This window comes from Paramacrobiotus metropolitanus, unplaced genomic scaffold, assembly GCF_019649055.1.
Source record: "Paramacrobiotus metropolitanus isolate TYO unplaced genomic scaffold, Prichtersi_v1.0 Parri_scaffold0000044, whole genome shotgun sequence".
NCBI lineage: Eukaryota > Metazoa > Tardigrada > Eutardigrada > Parachela > Macrobiotidae > Paramacrobiotus > Paramacrobiotus metropolitanus.
Window position 1 is genome coordinate 500,366 of NW_026570264.1, and position 21,022 is coordinate 521,387.

Here is a 21,022-nt window from a genome sequence, read left to right on the forward strand (position 1 = left end):
CGTCGTCCACTGGCGACGTTGTGGCTGGGTTCGGTGCAGATGCTCGGTTACGTCACCAACCCGGTAAGCGTTCGCGTTTTGCTCTGGAAATGCTCCTGTTGTAAATTTGTGCAGGGTGCGGTCACAGAAAAATGGTTGAAACTGCCGTGAACCTTCAGCTGATTTTCTCGTAAGCTATGTCTAAGACTAAGAGAGACAGACATAAACGGCTGAAACTTGTCTTATTTACCATAAATCAAATTTGTTTGATAACAAAACCGTTGCAAATGTTTTCTTATTCTTTTGAGATATCGGTTGGATGATTTCCTTTCGAAATGTGTGCACGGCGATAATGTCAGAGTTTAGCATACGTTTAGCTATGTAGAAAACTTCAATGGCGGTTTCAATCACTTTGTAGCGCGGGCTGTCATCCTAAGGCGGCCGGACGTGTTGCATATTCACGTTTACGGCTCGAGTCTTTAAGCTTCCCGGAGTGCATTGAGCCAACTTACCTGGGCACATTTTCCGGGTCTAAATTCAGAAATTCTGATCTTTTGTAGGAAGGTAGAGTACTGCCCCAGTTTGCTTGAAAAAATAGCTTCATCTGCAAAGGCTCAAGGGCATGGCCAAACAGAATTAGTTTAGTACGACGTACTTATTGTTTATAGGCGTACTGCTACAGCCCATTTGTGCAGTACTTCGCATGGGGCCTTAAGTTTTCCCCTCACACAGCACGGGAAATTTTGTTTTCCCCCGCACATGTGCCGCTTAGTCGCTTACACGCTTAAAGCTGACTGCAGTTTAAAGCCGCGTGCGCTGCGGCAACACGTTTGCCGTTATCCGAGCTGTCTCTGCTCTCTTGTTCAGTTGCGCAACCGGATATGCCGAGTTGGCCAGAAACCCGTTTTTAGCTGCAGCCAACTTCAAGTTGCATTCATGTAAGCGACTAAGCGGCATATGTGCGGGGGAAAACGAAATTTCCCGTACTATATGAGGGGAAAACTTAAGGCCCCATGCGAAGTACAGTACTGTACCCTAACTCTGCACTTGAAGGAAATTTGTACGCTATGAGCGATACGGTGCTGTATAGCCGGATTAACATTCAACTAATTCACGTTTATACACGCACTAGCTGCAAGCCGCGTTTGTGAATGGTGAATGGGCTCGTACAAGTGCGTGTGGCTGCACTGTACAAATTTCCTTCAAGTGCAGGGTTAGGGTACAGTACTCTTTCAGGCTTTTTCGGTAATAACTAAGTTTTGTGGGTATTGCATTGGTACATGATGGACCATACCAGTTTTTACTTTCAGGTACCGATGTCATTTACGCGCGCTTGCGATGACACTCCCACTGTTGCCAAATCATAGATTTTTAAAAATTCGTTATCGGCTGAACTGCGAGCGCATCCGTACAAGCATTCCTTGTTTACGATGTAGCTAATATCATAAATAATTTTGAGAAAGGGAACCGGTAATTTGGCTTGAACTGCATGGGCGAGACGCGTGCTGAAAGAGTCCCGATCTAGAACAGCACCCGTAAATCGAAACAAAACTAGAGAAAAGCCAGCATCGAACCAATGCAAAATACGGTAGTACATGTAGCATGCAATACTATGTAATCATTTAAGTATGGGTTGGCCACGCCGTTTGAGCCTTTGCAGATAAAATTATTTTTTAAGCATGCTAGGGTCGTATTCTATCCTTCTACAAAAAATCATAATTTTCTGAATTTAGACCCGGAAAATCCCTGGTTAGTGCATCCTCGCACATTTTATAAAGAAGGGATCTTTTTAGTTGATGTTTTTTGTCATGAGCGCGGAATATCGGCTGGAATCGGCACGTCTTTGCAGTCGGCTGCGGAAAGGAGTACGGAACCGTTCCCATGTGCCATCAGGCACTGGACAGCCGCCTATACGCTCGGGAAGCATTTCGCTATGTGAACAGGGCGGGAAATAAAGAAGCACTGTTGGTGACAGCACCTGCTGACCGATAGCAAGACTAATCAAAGCTTGGATCGTGAACCAACCCGCAGTTTATAAAGTGCACGTACTTTGTGCATTGGTGACTAAACCAATATTCTATACTCGTAGCAATAATAGCACAATTACTATTATAATAACATGATAACCAAAAAAACGCACCAGCATAATATTTTTGTGAGAACGTGTAATTACGGAGACTTTTTGTGTTACAATCCCCTGTGGATTTTCGATCCCAGATTCGGCGCTGTTTCTGTGAGCAAAATATTGGGCTGTTAAATTCAGACGTCAACACATTTTGAAAATTTTGAGCAGGTGACTTGATGTATGATAATGAAAGGGCAATCTCCTCGAACACTTGTTGTTTTCGCCAGCTGAAATAGGTTTCTCGGATGCCGGAATGATTACTTTAAACTACATTCACATGTTCCTGCGAAATTACATCTTCTACCGAAAAGACTAAACCAGGGACATGCTGTCCGAGTGCGCCTTGCAGCGGTGCATGTCAACAAGCAGTAATCATCCATGCATCCTGCTCGATTTTAATTGGTTGGTAAAATGATATACGCGGTTTCTATCATGCTGTTGTGGCTACCGCCTTAATTAAGTCCACAAGGCCTTTGCATAAGAAACCCTTTTCATGTATTGCATCATATAATTACGTAAATGAAAGGCCCTCCAAAAGTTTCCCGCACAGGCACATATGGAAAATAATTTTCTGCAGAATGAATGTTTCCACAGATAAGTATTTCAACTGTATCAAGGAAATACCCTCGTAGTATATAGATCTATCTGTATATTATGTTCTACCGTCCCGTGGAACATGGCTAGAAAAAACCGCGAAGTAAATTAAAAAACTGACATTACTATCTAACTCAGCATGTTTCGAAACGGTTGCACATGAATTTTGTTTTCAAAAATATCTGTCCCGGGACCATCGCTCGGATGCCGGTACCGGTACAGACATGAGCTCAAGGTGACCTTGAAAGACCATTTACAACATATTATTGCGCGAAGTGTCTCGGGGCAACGGTTTTCACTGGAACTGCAATACTTTTAATTGGAATTGTTGCTTGGAAATGGAATTTCAGCACTAAAACGGAATTATTGTGAAAAAGATAAATTAAATTTATTTAATTGCGGTTAATTTGCATGAGCGGCAATTGTTTTCCTAGATAGTCCACCGCTGGTTTCCGTGGCAACATTCTACACATGATGCTAGCCATATAGAGTATTTCCTTACACTGCTGTATAGCACGTGTTTAATCATTCACATTCGACATGTCAAGACATGTTTACACTTGACTTCAGCTTTGCCCCGTATAACGTTTTTTTAGCGCAAACTGCAAGTCTGAACTGTTTGACACCCGTTGACAAACCTTTACTGTACAAAATGTTCAGTAAGAAAGAGTTCGTAAACCTCAGTGACCTTTTGCCCAACATCTGCATGTCACATGCACCATCCACGTCGAAGGCATCTGCGGCAAAGAGCGAACCGATTCGCGATTTCCACCAGTGGTTCAGAGCATTTAATGTTCTTAAAATGTATCGGTGTGCAGTGCATCCGGAACTCAGCTTGCCGATGTCTAAGTACATGGATCACATTGGTCAGACAGCCGCGCTGAAAGGCATTGCAACCGAACAGCACTTTCTAATTTTTGCAACATATGACATTACATCAGTAATTTAAACATGGAAATGCATATTAATGTAGTTTACGATAATCAACGCGTTGAGATGCAAGCAGCGTCACTACGCAGAATAATTGCATGCTTATATGTAATTTAAACATTGAAATGCATAAAACGATTTTGCAAAAAATCGAGAAAATACAAGTTTTTGTTGTTTTTCCCCCTTTTGGTAGTGGAGCGACTCCTAGAGTAGTTTCGCACGAAAGTAGCTTTTTTAGTGTATCTGTACATATCTAGAAAAAATTTACCTCCATGCGTGAAATATAGGCACAGATTCTGTCGTATTCCACAATTTAAGCATAAACTACTGAGTAGTGACTACATTACACTAACTCAGTTGGTCGTAAACCATGCTCCAAGAAGTGCATCCAAAAATCTTCTCCATAATGTATTATATTATTGTATTATAATTTTATTTATTTTATACAGATCTCCGCGTCGGCTTCGGGCAAATTTTTATATTTTCTGTAAAGTCTTAATACGTTTTACCCTTTAGTATTTTTTTCCCTTTCGCTGCAGAAATGTGGAATTATTTCTAAGCACTTTATTGTTTTTTAAAAATTTTCTATCAATTTGCAGTGAAATTGCTCGTTGGTTAGCAGTTCACTACTTATTCCACAATATGCGCATACTTGAAGTATGTCATTGAGTACATTCGAATATTCATCTAAAACAGACCATGTTTTGCAACAGAAATGTGTATTGATTTACTCGTAATTTTATATGTACTGTACTTCCAACAGGTTTTTGCAGCAAGTTATATCTTATTTCAACGTCTACTGGGTCCTTGGGGCCTCAGCGCCCCTCCCGCCCAAGCGAAATCAATTTTCCCCTGATAAAAAATCTACCGTATACGGCGTTTTCTTGGCGTTCCATGAAACCGGCTTCTTACTGTAGCGGTTCGCACAATTGGCACCACCGAGTTTGTGCCCGGGAAATCTGCACTTGCAGCGTGTGTACTGCCCGCGCAATGGAGAGCGCATGGGCATTCACACGCTGCGTGCGTATCAATTTCTCGCGTGCAAACGCTGTGGTGCCACTTGTGCGAGGCGTTTTAGTACCCTTCTCATTACAAGTTTACTGGGTGCTGCCACAAGTGTTGTGCTGGAAAATGATCACACTTTGAGGTGTTTTCGCGGTCGTTATTTCCAGAAAAGCTGATGTCTGCTCTTTTAGTTATTTCAAACTTTCGAGACTACCCGGTATCATGTCGAAACTGGCAGAGGTAAAAAAGTTGCTGAACATTCATAACATACACTCCAGGTGGCCTATTCCAAGATTCTCTCGTTTACAGCTTAGTGCTGCCACAAGTGGTTTGCCGGAAACTGACCGTGCAGCAAAGTTTCCAAGTTGCCGGTTATTAAAAAGCTGCAGACCTTTGTTTCAGTTGCGCTATTTTTTTTCGAGAATGCCCGGTTCCATGATAGCATGTCTCGTGTGGTTAAGCTGAAAATTTGCTGATCTTTCGTAACTAGCACACTCGTGTCGGACGGTTTCGAAGATTCTCTCGATTTCTCGCTGGGTTTAGGAAAGAACGCTTATTTAAATTATTGGGACTCCTAATGAAGCATCGACGTAAGCATACGATTTGGAGCTGGTTCGTTTATTTGGATGTGCATTGATGTTATAATTTTATTTGATAGTTGTTAAAAAACTGATCCACACTTATAACCATGGGCGGTCTCAGTTTTTGTCTTTGTGTTGTTTTCGCTTTAAACATGTTTCTTAATTTTTCGTTGGCTCTACTCAAGTTCCAGGGTGAAGAGAACGGCTACTTTTACGGTGCAAGCCAAGGCACACTGGACGGCGTGAGTATCACTTTGCCACAACTTTGCTCTATGTCTTTACTACGTAAAAGGACAATAATTTTGCATTGGGTGAACCATGAACGTATTTCGAAGGGAGTGGTACGGCGATTTGTTAAATGACATCACCATCGGGAAAATTTATTTCACGACTTCGGAGCGACACGATGAAGCTGTTGTTTTTCCAGTTCGGGCAGCAGCTGTTACGGATGTCTGCTTTGGCGAATCCAACCACACCAACTACAACTTCTACAACCACCACAACTACAACGACTACGCCTACAACAACGACCACGCCCTGTCCAACATGCCACTCTTCTGGTAAGTACATGTTCAGTGTTCGGTAGAGTAGAATGGTTTGTTTATATCATTACTCTACAGTATGTTGAAGCAATCTGTAAATACGGCACTGCTGCCGTTTCGAAGTTCGTACCAACATAATCCGGCATTACTGACAATAATTTACTCGTTCGTTGTTGACCTTCGATATTTCTTCTGTAGGCGGTCAATATTGCACTAAACGCTGGGCCGATGAAATGATATGCTTGACTGATCCCTTCATGATTTTGGTGGAACGAGCGGACCTCGGCTGCCTTGAGAAGAACATTCTTGGAGGACCGTCGCGTGCCCGAGCCAATGACGTTGACTGGGCGTTGGATGTTCCTGAATTCTGGCGTGATCTTCCAGTAATGAAATGGGCCAACTATAGCGAATATATCTGGCAAGTGGACGACTGCACCATCAGAAGTGGCATAAAGACAAGCATCTATTGGGAGTTGGACTGCTATGATCAGTGCTCGAAGGAGACCAACGCCTTTCAGAAAGGAGCACCCAAGGTCCCCAGGGATCACAAAGTCCATTGATAACCGTTTTATTTGAGAACGAGACAGAGGCAGATTCGCTTTTTCATCATGTTATCACATTATTGAACGAATGAGATCTGTTTTGTTCGCAAATGAAAAAATGTACACTTGAGCGTCATTTCATGTACGGTAGTTTCATGTACGGTAGTTTCTTTCGTAGTCTTTGTAGTTTGTACGCTGTCGTCGAAAATCATAGAAATGGTTTTTCAGGCCTCAAGACACACTATGCTACAAGAAAGTTAAAATAGTTATCAGTACAGTATAATAGTCCAAACGCATACGGACGCTGCAGTATAATAATTTTTATTATAGTACAAAAGCATGCAAACGCTGCAGAGCCTCTTGAAACGCTCATCCTCATAAATTCGTTAACCACCTAAGCTAAAATCATTGGATGAAATGCATTCGCCACAAGGAATTTCAATATGATTAACCGCAAAATAAATACTTCGTGCTAACAAAATAAACTCAAAAGACTCCACATTTCTGAAAGGAAAAGTCTCCGTTAGCGCTCGATCGTATTTGAGCGGTAATAGACAAGCATGAAAGTACTGTCCGTATCGTTGTAAAACCCGAGCAATTGATTAAACTGACTTGGAAAGTATTTTAGAAACCGTCAATAAAGCTCAATGAAAATAAAATTGATTTCAATAAAAACGGTTGCCCCGAGACACTTCTGTCAGTTATTACGTTGTAAAAATAAAAGGTCGCAGGAGATGCATATCGACAGTACGAATTAAAACCATCGCGTCATGACTATTGTTTTCTACTGTCAACGGTTCGAATTTCGAGTTTAGCAGTTAGCGTCCCACTTACCGCTAAGCGTTTAACTGAATCACTCCAACGGATGCGGCCACAGTAAATATCAAAGCATGACGTGACAGAATTATTCAACCGATCAGGTCTCTCTGCACATTTACAGGACCAAAAGGGTCTTCTTAAGTTGGACCAGCAGTTGGTTGAAATAATATTACAAGAACTAAAGAAGATCGTTGTTGCTATTGAATATTGAATGAACTCAATTTAGTCACTGCAGTGTTTGTATGATTTATTTACTGGTTAGATCCACACCGTGGTATTCGGTTTAAATTGCTGGCAATTTTACTGGCTGCGCTTCTAGCACTGTTAGAAGCGGCTCAGTCCGAAATAACGCATGGCGCACAGCTGCAAGTCGCCACATATGCCACTAGGGCTAACGTGCCGTTTGCTTTCAAGCCCAGAAAACGTAGAGCGTTATAACTATCGTTCATGTAAATATTGATTCAGACAAAACCAATAAAAAAATTAAAAATTGCAAGCTTTTTGATTCACCATGACGCGCCAGGTGAAGGTGACGACTCTTAAGAAAACCAAAGTAAACCGCATGCAGGATGCAGATCAACTGAACTAAGAAAACAAAGAAAACTGAGAAAACTAAGAAAACTAAAATGGTTTAGCCAGTTCACCGTCGAGTCTGTTCGACGAAGTGGCGGTCTAGGAGATTGCGCGTCATTTTCCGCCACTGCATCTCAACCTCGATATTCGGAGGCACACACCTCCCCGGAACAACCAGTGCAGGGCACTGGTTCGAAAACCGTCTGGTTTTCGAATAATTTTCGAGCAGAAGCTGGTTCTGTTCCCAGGACTTCAGGACCCAATGAAACACCATTTGCAAAGCATACAAGTGCTTTATTCTGATGTTCTGAGCTGTTACGGACGCCTCCCCGTTATCAGAAGACCTTAAGACTATCAAGTGGCTTACCTTAAACCAGTACGTGTATGGAGAAAAGCTTCTCGCAAAGGCCTGCACGTATCATTTCAGACTTTTTATTGCTACTACTTCTATGGTAAATTCTAACAGAACAGGAAAAGATGCCTGGCCGGAAAATTCCCGCAGGTTCAGAAAAACGTTTTATATTCCAGTTTGGCGCAGCACAATTTCGTTTTGTGTCTGTTGAACTAACAAAAAAAACGATTAGTACTCAAGCACACAACGTTACTAGAAAAGAAAAAAACGTCAGTGACTTAACAGAATATTATGACAGACTGCGTGAAAACTGCACGGGTCGGTCTTTATTGTGATCCCCATCAGAGCATCTTCCCTTATGGATAACTTTGACTCCTGCAAGAATATTCAATGTCAAACGGTTATGTTTAATCTTCATTTCCAAAAAAGATAAAAATTAACAGCTTCTCGTGAAATGTAACGTAAATTGGTACTTACGGGCTTCCTTTGCCAGACATGTATTTCCGTAAGTGTTACCATCCACACCGCACACCGGGGAACCGCCTTGGCTGCAACCATCGACTGCAACGCGCAATTTGGGATATTACTTTAACACGACGGCGCAAATTCACGATAAATTATTGTAGCATGAGAGAAAAATTAAACTAATCCACTGGCGCGGTTAAGTGCAAGAAACTTACCTTGAGAAAGCTGCAGCAGTATCGCCACTATAAAACCTGTCATGATCCAGTGCGCCATTTTTGAAACGGAAAGATAGAGAAAGTCTAATAGATCACCGCTTCTGATTAACTGCAAGATCAACAGAATTTTCGAACTTACACGTTCCGTCTTGTCCAGCTTGCATTCAAGAAGACTTGCCGGTTAACGGCTTGACAAATGAGTAAGCGGTTTATAACAGCTTGCAGCTATTAAAATTGCTTTGTTGGTAGTTGGTGGTGTGGCAGAAAGGCGGCGCGAGCCGACGTGGCAGGGTGAAGTGAGTTCAGCTATCCACGCGTTGCAAAACTGACCAGCTAAACAACTGCATAATGTGGCGTCTCGGATACTGTCGCGATCACATCGTCGGTGATGGCAACGCTGAAGAAGGTAACGCCCATTTATGAATGGTTGTGCTCGAGCGGATGACACGCTCTTTTTTAGAATGCTGATGAAAACGCGCTTTTACAATGCTAGATGGACGAAGTAAACTTTACGGTATAACTCTCGTAATTATTACTAAAAGCGGCACAGTTGTTCGTTATCGTCGTGTTAGCAAGCGAACACGTCTACAGCGAAATATAAATTTCCTCTATTTGCAAGCCACACGTTGGCCGTCTATTTGCAGGAAAGATAAGCGACCGGCAAAATCTTTGTCGAAACGATAAAATTTTGGTCGAATTGTCGTGCACCAAAGCTCATCTTATCGGCTGATCTTTTTTTTGGCACGAAGAAAATGACTTCTAAGACAGTCCGTGCTAAAACCGCATTCAAGAGACTTCTAAGACAGTCTGCGCTAAAACCACATTCAGGAGACTTCAGATTAAATTAAAACGTGTTCTTCCTTACTAAAAGTGCCCTGGCATTTTTAAACAGCGTAGCTGCCGATGAAAACGTACACTTATAAACAAAGAAAAGCGGTGCAAAGTTCGTTATATGATAACACGCCAGAAGCGGTAAACCGCTGCTGCGCTTTTCCAGTATTACATGGTGGAATAGAGTCAAGCGGGTTTATCAGGGTCCTCGTATAAAACATTAATTTTGCCTTTTTCCATAACTCGGACCCCTTCCAAGCAGGCAAAACAACGATTTAACATGGCGAAATAAAAGCAGAAATTACCGCTCGTTTACAGGTCTGTAGTGAGCGCAATAGAAGCTATTCTTACCCGCTTCTTTGGCTTGACATTCATTGCGGTATTCTTTCCCGTTTGCGCCACAAACCCAGCTAATATGTCTTGGTTACAGGCGTCGGCTGCAACGGTAACAATAATACTCAAAATTTAGAACATCCAGAAATAAAACTCAAAAACGATAGACTATTCAGCGCTTGTAAAAAATGAGGTACATAACGCAATGCGGCACCTTGAGGAAACGCTAGCAGCATCCCAGTAATCACAGCCATCAAGAAAAGGTTCATCGTATCTATTCAAAATAATTCACAACTACAATAAACATAAACTTGGAAATTAGAATTGTACAAATTTTTTTAACGCTGCAAATGGATAAATATAAAACAACTGCAGTTCGTTTGTAAGCACTGCTTCAATGCACAAACTGTCAATTCACAGCGATTATACAAATATTACTATCACAGCAAAGTATTATCTTAACCACTATCGTGTAATTAGTAGAATTTCTACTCACATTTGACGCCTATGGTTGTGCAAGTCAACAAAGTTCACCCACTGAGCTAGTTGCACATTCCGAAATGGTAAGTTCCTTATAAAAATATTATGCGAACGGGTTTTGCAACAGCACGATTGCAGCATGCTAGTCGTAGTTCTTGTTTGTCTGTTACGAATGCATTTTTCGCAATAATGTGTATATTTCGACCTTTCTTGTATTAGTGGTTTCGTCATTTCAGGGTATGATACTCGAAAATAACTGCGTGGCATTTAAATTTTCTGACCTATAATTGTTATAATTTTTCGTGACTGGAGACTGGCAAAAAATGTGCATTGAATTTGACACTGAACACAGGGATGCAACTACAGGTGTATACTAAACGGTCATGCGATACGCATTGAAAAAATTGTAATTGCAGTGTACAACCGACCAAAACCAAGTTTACAGGTGACCGAAATTAATTTCACCAAATTCAAATGCCGAAAAACACGCATAACTGACATTTTACAGGCTTTTGCATGGATCGGAAAATTTTCCTAGGTGAGCAATTTTGGCTATCATTGATCGGACATGAAAACATGCTGCAAACGAATTTCAATGCAATTAGTTGTTGTTCAATCGTCTTGAACCCTCATGGTAATAAGCACCCAATTATGAATAATTAACAACATGTTCTTAGGGTTTTCCATGAAAGGACAAAATGGAATATAAAACATCCGCATTTTGTCATAAAATGTTACTCGAGCCACAAGGCCCACAAGATACAACTATCATAAACAATCACGGAAGCGAAGCCTGTTTTATCGGACAAAACAAGGAATGGTACAACTCCGCTCTTTTCGTTCAACTTCCACTTTTTCACAGTTGAATAATTGTGGACCGAAGTCAAGCGGATTTTTCATGGTCGCACCCACCGGAACAATTGCCCTTATGAGCAATTTTGGCTCCTGCAATGCAGCAGTCATAATGGTCATTATATCCAGGTTTTATAAATCCGTAAATTACCGCTGATTACATAACCCTAAAAAAACCATTCCTACCCGCCGACTTAGCAAAACATTCGTTCTTGTATGTCTTCCCATCCACACCACACACTGGGCTGATATTCAGGTTGCAAGCATCCGCTGAAACCATACTGGTGAGAAAACGCAGTATTTCTTTACATTCAGAAATCTAATTCCGTGTTCCTATTTCTGTATGCTTGTTCGGTAATGCAGTACACCATAATGCAATACACGTTTGTGTACGGTACCTTGAGGAAACGCCAGCATAATCCCAAGAATCACCACACCTAGAATTTGGCGCATCTTTTTCGGACTGTAATTAAGGACTGACGGATCAAAATAAACTTGTTGGGACTATTTTGGATAAGCATTCAACCGTTAACCAAGAAATAACAACGAGCTGATGGTTATGTTTGCTTCCGCTGACTGTTTTATGATACAGCAATATCAATTCTGGTGGCAAAATATTGTATTAATGAAGCATGTACAGAGTCTATAGTTTGAGCAAAGCAAAGAACTGCTGCAGATTTACCGGTTTTTCAGGTTAACAAGCTCTTTACGCGGTAAACTGATTGTACGAGTACATACTTACAGAGTACAGTATCGAGAGCTAGTAAATTCCGCAAAAATATTTTTGGTACGGCTATGCAACAAAGCGCACGTAATAAGGCGCTTACTGCTGTTGTTTGTCATTTACAAAATAACAAAAATTTTTTTGCTCAAGTGAGCACACATTTGCAGGCACCTGTTACCGTTAACTGCTCCAAGAACGTCAGGAATTTCAGTTACTCGTATATTAGGAATTGTACAGCGTGCACTGGAAGTTTCATTAGCGTACACTGGAAGTTTCAGTAACAAATACATAAAAGCCAGCACCATTATTCCTAATATTTAGAACAGAATTCTCAGAATAAAGTTTCAGCTACGTAACAGTTAATATACTACGTACGGTTATTATCAGAAATGGATATAATGCAACAGGTCGACTGATCTGTGCCTTATGAAAAGCAACGCGATTTTCCAAAACATTAATCATATTAATTTTTATGCATGCCGGCTGATGTGATAGCTGCTCACCAAGACGGAACAGCAAAAGGCGGCTCTGCATGGCAGTTGTTCGGTATTCAGCGACCGATGCCAACCAGGTTAAAATAATAAATAATAAAATAAAAATAAAATCAATAATAACAGACCATAACTCAATTTCCCAAGTCAGAACACCATGAACATTTTAACACTAATCTTACAGTTTTAAAAAGTACATGCTCTTGGGTGGCATGGAGTCAAGCAGCCTGGTTATGGCCACCACCGGATTTGTTATTTCCATCCTTTGAACATTTTCCCTGATGAACAATTTTGACTCCTACAGCGGAAAAGGTCAAGCAAGTCGTCGGTGCTCGAAGACAGATCTTTATTGTTCATTATGCTTTTAGATTTGTTTAATTAATGCTGAAGAGCCATCGCAAAGACATTTTGATTATTACCGGCTTCTTTTGCAGAGCATTCGTTGACGTACGACTTTCCGTCCGCGCCGCACACCCAGGCAACATTGTGGGGACAGGCATCGGCTACAAACCGAGGAGTGTTAGAATCGAGGGGCAGATGCAGCATGGGACGACAAAATCAGTCAGCCGTTACGAAAAAATGAAACTACAACATTAATGTCGGTTCGGAAAAGCCTTGCCGCTTTCCTAGCAGCTTTTTTGAGAAGGTTCTTGCATCTATGATAAGAAGATTCTTTGAAGTTGGAGTTTGATCGAACTGCAACTGCAACATCCGGTGATGCTGACGAATACAATTACGCAAAAGATACGCAAACGGGTGCAGAAAGTTTTTTTCGTAATTTATGCAATTCGCATGTGCAGAGTAAACGCTCATTAATTTCGAAAGTTGTCAGATTTTAAAATAAGTTTTAATTATTTCATATAAATAGATTTTGCACTTTGTCAAAAATTCTTGAGCTTTATTTTCATGTAATAATTGGTTGTAAACCAAACTGGCTTTTTCCTTCTGCTCCGAAATTTGTAAAATTCACTTGTACTTCGTTGATATCCTTTTAAAATTTTAGCAAATGATAGAGCTTTAATTTTAGGTGCAAAATTTGGAGCATCCGTCGATAACGAGAGATTTGGTGCCTCAATTCGATTTTTTCAGAACACTATGCCACCAGTATTCTCTCCAACCTGATGTTGCAAGCTCGAACCGTTTGTACACCAAATTGACAAAATCCTGGCAACAGTTTACACTTTTCAGAAGCAGTTTGGAAGATGTAATTCCAAACTTCTCAGCGGATAGATCAGAATGTAAGGGTTTCTACGGGTTACTTCAGAAACATATCGCTATCTAGAAATACGACATGCCCACTAGGTACCTGGAGGATACGGCAGCAGCATACCCACTACCGTTGCAGTCAACAGTGGACGCAGCTTCGACATGATTGGAATGAGGGATATCACAACGAAATCAAAACACGTTGCCAGTATTTCTGGATTGGCTGTTAAAGATTTGGTCAACAAGCAAAACTCGTGAATTATTTTTATCAGACGAAATGCCAAATAAATATATCAAGCCGCGCTACCGGCAAAGTGCATTCTTTACGTGCGGTTTTCAAAAACATTTTCGATCGTATATTAAATGATTGCTGCCGGCTACAGAAAAACCTCGGTTTTTCGTAAATAATCTGATGTTGTTGTTCGATATTTGCTCTCATTACAGTAATGCCAGAATGTTTGTGCAGTTGACCGGCTTATCAGGCTTGCAAACAGTCTATAATTTGTGCACAGCAGTGACGGATTCCATAGAAAATACTCCACATATGGATGAACAAAATTTAATAATACTTTTATTTTGCGGTCGCTCCTTCTCTCCATAAGATACTTCTACTATTAAACGGTTAATATCACCAGCACAAGAAAGCTCGAAATTATTGTTATGTTGTCAAATAGGGCGAAACGTCCTTTATTAACCGTTTCGATGCATTTGAAGTGAACTGTGTTGTCTCACTCTAAACGATTAACAGATTCTGGTTTTATACAGTTAATTTTTTATTGGCTTCGTTAATCAGTGGAGTAGTTACCCATACTTCGATGTTTCTCGCTTTCGAAGCGCTATCGCTGTTGAGCTAGGAGAAAAAAAACCAGATAGCTGTATGACCACAGACCAGGCGCCCCTAGCGCATGGTTACAAAATCTTGATCAATGATCAGCTATCAATGGTAGTCCATATAGTTAGTTGTCGTTTACAGTAGGCTTGGGACACTTTTTGCTTTAACTTAACAATTTCCCACTAATTTTGTTACGCTGTTTTACTATGCATACGTTTTTTGCTTTAATGCACTAGTGCAAAAACTCAAGGCATTTTTTGTCATGACAATAAGCTTTATCATGTTGGTACCGACAGTTTAATTCCTCCGTAAAATGTGTCAACGAGGCAAATACCTAACCCTGATTGCAGGTATGCCGGATAGATAAAGCCGCGAACAACCTCGTAGCTATCACACAAAAAGGGAAAAAAGCAACTTTACGCTGACAAATCCAAGGACTCAAATCAGCGTTGCAGCTCATTGTTGTGATGCTCAGCTTCCGTTACCAGCTCACTAACACGCGAATTCCTCCTTTCCGCTGCCAGTTCCCCATTGAGCACAACAGCGTTGACAGGCTGTACAGGGACCAGCGCAACCGTGTCCGCTCGCGCTCGCCAAAAGGCAAACAAGGTGAGAACGCTATCTCGGAGGCGCTGAATGCGGGATTTGCGGACATACCACAATGTCCCGAGCGCCAACAGCAACATGATAATAATGGCTCCGCAAACGCCGCCAATAATGGCGCTTGTGCGCCCATCCGACTCGAGAGCCTTGTCGCTCATCATCACGGTGGTGGTGTCCGAGGCAGCAGTCGGAAACCCGTCCATGAACAAGGCTGCAGCACCAATCAACATTATGTTAGTAACGCTGAAAGTTCAAACAAAGTATTATGTGATTGGTGTAAGAAGTTAAGAACATAGTTCTTTATGGACGGTTTTACGCGCCTTGTGTTCCACTGCCGCAAAGGAAATGGCTGTTCTCGGTTTCGTGGGAAAGATTTTACACACTGGGGAGTGGGGGTTCTTGTTTCTGCTACAGAGTCAATCGAACTCGAGCGCCCACAGGTCTCAGTATCAAAATCAGTAGCTTCATGTTTAAAAATTCGTATTTTTATTGTTTGTCATTCAAGATTTTCAATGTGTTTATTGTCTTTCTATATGATTTCAAAATCTTTTCTATTAAAAGCCTTAATTTATGAGACTTCTAATGACTCCGAGCAATTTGAATACAATGCAACACATTATATTTTAATCGCCACAAGTTTGCCCTTGCTGGAAACAGCTAAATTTAATCACTCTAACGCTTCTCGGTCAGAGTTGCTTTAGCTGTATTTAATTAGGCAATGCAAAAGCTCCCCGGTAGTGGTATCTGATATGTCTACCGGTAGATTTGCTTTAAGCTTTAAGCTTTATCTCTACGTAGATTTGAGCTTATTGATCATTCAGAAAGTAGAACAGCAGTTTATTAAGCCGGTTGTACTCAGCTAAGGGATTCAGTTGCGCTTACGTTCTGCGCGGGAAATGTCGAGACTGTCGGGGTCAACAGTGAACGAAGATGTTCCCAGCTGATGTCGTGTTCTGACGGTGCTCTGTAGGATCTCCCGTGTGGTTTTGGCGGCGGCCGCTGAAGTCTGATTGGCCGTGGGATCGATGATGATCTCCACCGCGACGACGACACCGCCATCCGGGCGCAAACTCAGTAGCCGCGTCCTCCGGAAACCCGGTGTTTTGCCCAGCAGCTTCCCAATAGACGCTTTGACTTCCGCCTCCAGGTTCATGAAGTCCGCACTACTGTCCGAAATCATCTCCGGCGTCCAGGTGCGGTCGACAATACGCACCGTGACCACCATGAAACGCGCCTGATCCACACTGCAACTGCGCACGCAGACGCGCCCCGAGCTGATCTTGGGCAGGAGTTTCTGGCTATGCCATTGGATTCCACCATACTGATCGTACGCACCGCCCACTACGGGGAAAATGAAGTACGGGCACTTCTCATCCCTGAATGCGTAGTCTTGGCCGTTAGGGTCAGCAGTGTCGCGTTTGCGGGTGAATTCGATTACTTGGTAGCCATCCTGAGCAGAAAAATATCCATATAACACCATATAGTTCCATATAACACCATATAGTTCCATTCCAAAAGTTCCATATAACACGAATAGATCTAACTCAGTTAATAAATTTTTTGATTGTTTTTTATTTTTCTGTGTCTGTTTTGTGACAGCGCCGGCGGAACTATTACCTCTCGTCGACCGGAAATATCGAAGGGGTCCTGCTCCTCATCCATTGGCGCGGCCCGGTTGTCCACGCAGTGCCGGTCAGTGACGACCACCGTATTCTTTGCCGTTATCCATCCAATGACGGCGTCAGCGTTTTTCTGTAATAAGAAACAGCAGTGGCAGTTGACCTGTTGCATATCATTGATATCAATTACCAGTAATTGCAGTGAAATGGTTTTTGCTACGGCCAAGAGGTTGCAAAGCACTCATACGAACTGCGAGCAGGAATCGAATTTGGGAAGTGACGAGCGCAACGGCTGACTTAGGCCATTAGTTACTTGCTTAAACTTAAACGTTCAACTATTCATCACGAAGTTTCTTTTAATAATAATAAAATGTTGTACGCGTATGGGTTTGTATAAGTTTCTTAAAATGGATTGAGTTCGAACATTGAGCGTGTCAAATAGCATTTAGTTGCACTGACCATGGCCTTGTCGTCGTTGAAGCCGATGCCGGTCCAGCCGGCTGCTTTGGCCTTGACCACGAAGCGGATTGCGTCTGCGTCGTCCAAGAAACTCCATGAAGCCACGTAGATGCAGTTGGGCTCATCGCAGTTGTCTGGATATTTCCAAGTGCCCTCACACGGCAGATAACTTGCTAGAACCACGCCCACTTTTCATTTAAACACTGATGTCTGTGTTGATGTTCGAAACGACTAATGATCACTGATTTCCTTCTTCCGGGTTTTAGAATTTTTAGAGCAGTAATGATTATCACACCACCGGGAGTAACTGTAACGCTAGTTTGACGTGACATGTGTACTTTCGACGCACTTACGGATGTTTATGGTAGTGCTTTCCGGTGTCGCGGCCGGTCGAAGCGTGGCGCTGGGATTTTGTCCCGCTGAAACGTCTGTACGGATTTGTTTCTCAGACGGTTTGTGAACATCTGCTGACAAAACGCTATACAGTTATTACAATCACCGACAAGAATCGTAGTGTAAAAGTCGATAATGGGAAACTTTGCAGCAGAAAACGGGCATTTTGAATAGCATAAGCTCTGCTTACGATTAGCAAGATTTTTTTAATTTCACCGAAATGCCAATTAAGCGATCCAAAATCGCTTAGCAGCCTTAGCTGATGTTTTGTACTGTTCGAATTTTTAGTAAAATTAAGAATTTAACTAGGCTTGATAATACTACAGAGCGAATAAAGGCACCCGTGCTCCACGTTTGCCATACTCGGGGATAAATAAATAAATAAAATAAAAGGTTCATTGCTAACGAACTGGCGCAGTGACGATAATAGCAGAATGTAAGGTCTTTGACTGGACTTGAAAGAGGCTATTAGATATTAGGATTATATCTTTAACACGGACGGGTTGAACAAAAATATAACCATTAGCAGTGATCGTGATGCACACCCACCTGTTGCGGCCATTACGTCCGCGCACTGCGACGTGATGCAGACTTGTGTCTGACTGACCCGCGGAACTGCCTCGTGTATGCTGATTCTGAGAGTGTCGGCATTGAAAGCGCCGCCCCTCACGGGGAACAGCATGTAGGCGCAAGCGTCACCGGTGAACTGGAAGTCGTTTTTGTCGGCGGTCAGTCGCCGGCGATGGAAGGACAGCGCCATAAAGCGCTCGCTGCGCAGGGCAGTGAGATTCTTCCCGTCCTGGATTACGTCGCGTACCGGCTGCAGGTGGCCGTCCGGCGCTTTGCCATCGATCAGCATCCCCCTGCCGCCCTCGTCCACCCATCCATAGAACAAGTCGGCCGATGGCTGCATCAGAGCAATATTTACGGTGTTATATGCGTATTACTTGCACTTGTTTGTACAGTTCATCGTAAGCAGTATTATTTCGATTTGGTAACAGCATTAGTTCGATTCAGTTGGATCAGAATGTTTTTTTTTCAAAAAGCAGGAGTTCACAACGGAAAGATACCTGTAACGTTAGACGTACCATGAATGGCTTATCGTTGAAGCCGATACCGGTCCATTTGTCGACAACTGTGGTTACAATGTTAAATTTAATTTCGTCCGTTTCCGGTACGTAGTCCCATTGAGCCATGTACTGGCAATTCTCTTCCGAGCAGTTGTGAGGATAGCGGAACTCTCCCATGCAGGTCAGCACTTTCTCTGAGCTGGAGCTGCCGCCTGCACCGGCCGCTTTGGTGCCGTGCAAAGCGGCGGCGGAGAACATTTGATTGGCGGCAACCGCTGCAATATAAAACAGACGACTGGGGCTACTATAAATGCTTGGACAGTGAACTACACGCTCATCACTTGCAGTCGCTTGCATGTACCATATACTGGCCTGCCCATCAAAATTAAACTTACTTTTGTTGCTTTTTGTATTTGATTAACTATATCAAAACTTGTAGCTTTTTCAACAGCATTTGCTCGATCAAAGAAATGCTGAGGTTTAGTATATAACGTTTGCAATTTCTGAGGAACACCAAAGGTACTGTAATTCGCACGGTACACACTTGTGGGAACGGTGGCTGTCGTGGAAGCTACCGTCGTAGTATTTCGCAGGGCGGCAATTTGCTCGGCAGTGCAGCTGCCAATGCAGATCTTTATTGAACTGATGATGGGCGTCCGCCGGTGCTGCTTGATCAGCCCGGTAACAGCGGATTCGGTGAAGGTGGAACCCATGACAGGGAACTTAAAGTAGGGGCAGCGGCCGGGGCCGAACTCGTAATCGTATTTGTCGCCGGTCGCCAGTTTGCGGGCAAAGTGAAAAAATGCTCGGTCGCCACGCCGGCCCCCCTCGATGATGCGGATGTTATTGTCCCAGTCCCTGGCCGGTGCCGTATAATCCTTGGCGTAGGCGTCTATCATCTTTGGTATCCCGTTCGACCGGATAAAACCGTAGATAATGTCCGAGTCGACCTTTTCAAGAAATTGATTTGATTTCTCAACTGTTCATCAACAAATTATTGTACAGAGTAGATTGTACTTTGCAGTGCTTAAGAACATCATCTTGTAGTGTTGTTGCAAATTTCTTCAGGTCCAGTATCTCTTGTAAATATTGCTTTATAGCAGTACGCGAAGAAAATAAAGATTCAGAAGGGCTTTGTTTCCCTATAGTTTTTCAGGCTTTTATAATTATTTTTAGAACAACAGCGTGTCCCATCGCACATCTGCCTCTTATACGATGCACCTTAAAGTCGATGAACACTTCGTCGTTGATTAGCACATAAAGTCATAAACTGAGCGTTAAAACATGACTGTCGTGCTCATTGATTCACTTGTGCACTCGGATGTACAAACTGGTTAAGACTGTTAAATCAACTCTAATATAATAAACTGAATTGAACAAAAGGCGCATGTCCACATCACATTAAGCGCATCACATAAAGTTTTCCGAAATATAAGGGGAAACTACAATCTCACCTCCAAGTTTCGCTAGCACCTTTGGATGTTCTAAGTTCCGTGCTGAAGCAATATCAGGCAGCCTACATACTTACCATTTGCCGTTCATCACCGAAGCCAATCCCGGTCCAGAGATCTGGTGTTCCGGTCTCGATGATAAACTCCACTTCGTCGGCATTATTGCCCGGCCGCCATGTGGCCATATACAGACACTCTTCGTCCTCGCAGCCGTAGGGGAAGCGGAAGTTTTCCCCACACAGCGGATCTTTTCTCAGCTCTCCCTGGTCAAAATCACTCATAGTCAACGCTGGCGCATTCCGGGTGGAATTTGCCGGTGCAACGCCAGCAGTACTTCCCCTAATAGGCGGCGCAATCGCCCGCACGCCAACCGTTTCCGGGGCCGACACTACTGACGTGGGCGGTTGACTAAGCTTATTAGCTGTGTCGGATAACTCCGGACCACTGGCGAAAACCAGATGCATTTGACCGGGGATAAAGACATCGATCAGAAGAATAAGAATGATGCGACGGCACTGCATACTTTTCGATGGAACATGAGCTTACCGTGTAAATGTCGCGTTGTTAGGTATAGTTGCGCGACGCGAGTTGTCTGCATCTGTTCACGCTAATATGTTAATCGTGCCGCGGGCGGTATTCCGCGTGTTCGGCTGAGCTGTGTCATCACTTACCGGTAAACAACCTAATTTCTGCATGCATGTTGCAAACAGTTTCGTCATGAATGATTGTGGGCAATCAGTTACTCTTCTGATTTTCTTGTGCGTTGTCATTTGCAAATTATCGTCTGTTTTTGGTCCCGGAAGTTACACCAAATCGCTGAAAAAAAGCAACCACCGGTTACTCCGTGACCACGCATTGAAAAGAAATTACACAGCCGTAAAAACGTCCATTAAGGGGTTCTTCTGTTTAAACATTATTCAATTATTCATAAGCCTACCTAACAAGACTGAGCAGTT

General features: G+C 42.6%; 2 protein-coding genes and 1 long non-coding RNA gene across 3 annotated transcripts; all 3 read right to left on the reverse strand.

The window, feature by feature from the left end:
- Nucleotides 1–8,134: 8,134 nt before the first annotated feature.
- Nucleotides 8,135–9,219, reverse strand: LOC129591146 (leech-derived tryptase inhibitor C-like). Its single transcript, XM_055486684.1, has 3 exons — nucleotides 8,723–9,219; nucleotides 8,520–8,603; nucleotides 8,135–8,417 (listed from the first exon to the last, which is right to left on the reverse strand). Exons 1-3 carry the CDS (start codon nucleotides 8,778–8,780, stop codon nucleotides 8,332–8,334), a joined length of 228 nt encoding a protein of 75 aa, XP_055342659.1. The 5' UTR covers nucleotides 8,781–9,219; the 3' UTR covers nucleotides 8,135–8,331.
- A 1,760-nt stretch (nucleotides 9,220–10,979) lies between these two features.
- On the reverse strand, nucleotides 10,980–11,784 carry LOC129591150 (uncharacterized). Its single transcript, XR_008690819.1, has 3 exons — nucleotides 11,617–11,784; nucleotides 11,405–11,488; nucleotides 10,980–11,311 (listed from the first exon to the last, which is right to left on the reverse strand). It is a non-coding gene; the product is annotated as an uncharacterized LOC129591150 (long non-coding RNA).
- Nucleotides 11,785–14,723: 2,939 nt separating this feature from the next.
- On the reverse strand, nucleotides 14,724–20,626 carry LOC129591061 (uncharacterized). The gene is made up of 9 exons (XM_055486583.1): nucleotides 20,144–20,626; nucleotides 19,160–19,565; nucleotides 18,634–18,890; nucleotides 18,095–18,452; nucleotides 17,506–17,616; nucleotides 17,153–17,325; nucleotides 16,692–16,826; nucleotides 15,957–16,524; nucleotides 14,724–15,285 (listed from the first exon to the last, which is right to left on the reverse strand). Exons 1-9 carry the CDS (start codon nucleotides 20,585–20,587, stop codon nucleotides 14,915–14,917), a joined length of 2,823 nt encoding a protein of 940 aa, XP_055342558.1. The 5' UTR covers nucleotides 20,588–20,626; the 3' UTR covers nucleotides 14,724–14,914.
- Nucleotides 20,627–21,022: the final 396 nt, after the last annotated feature.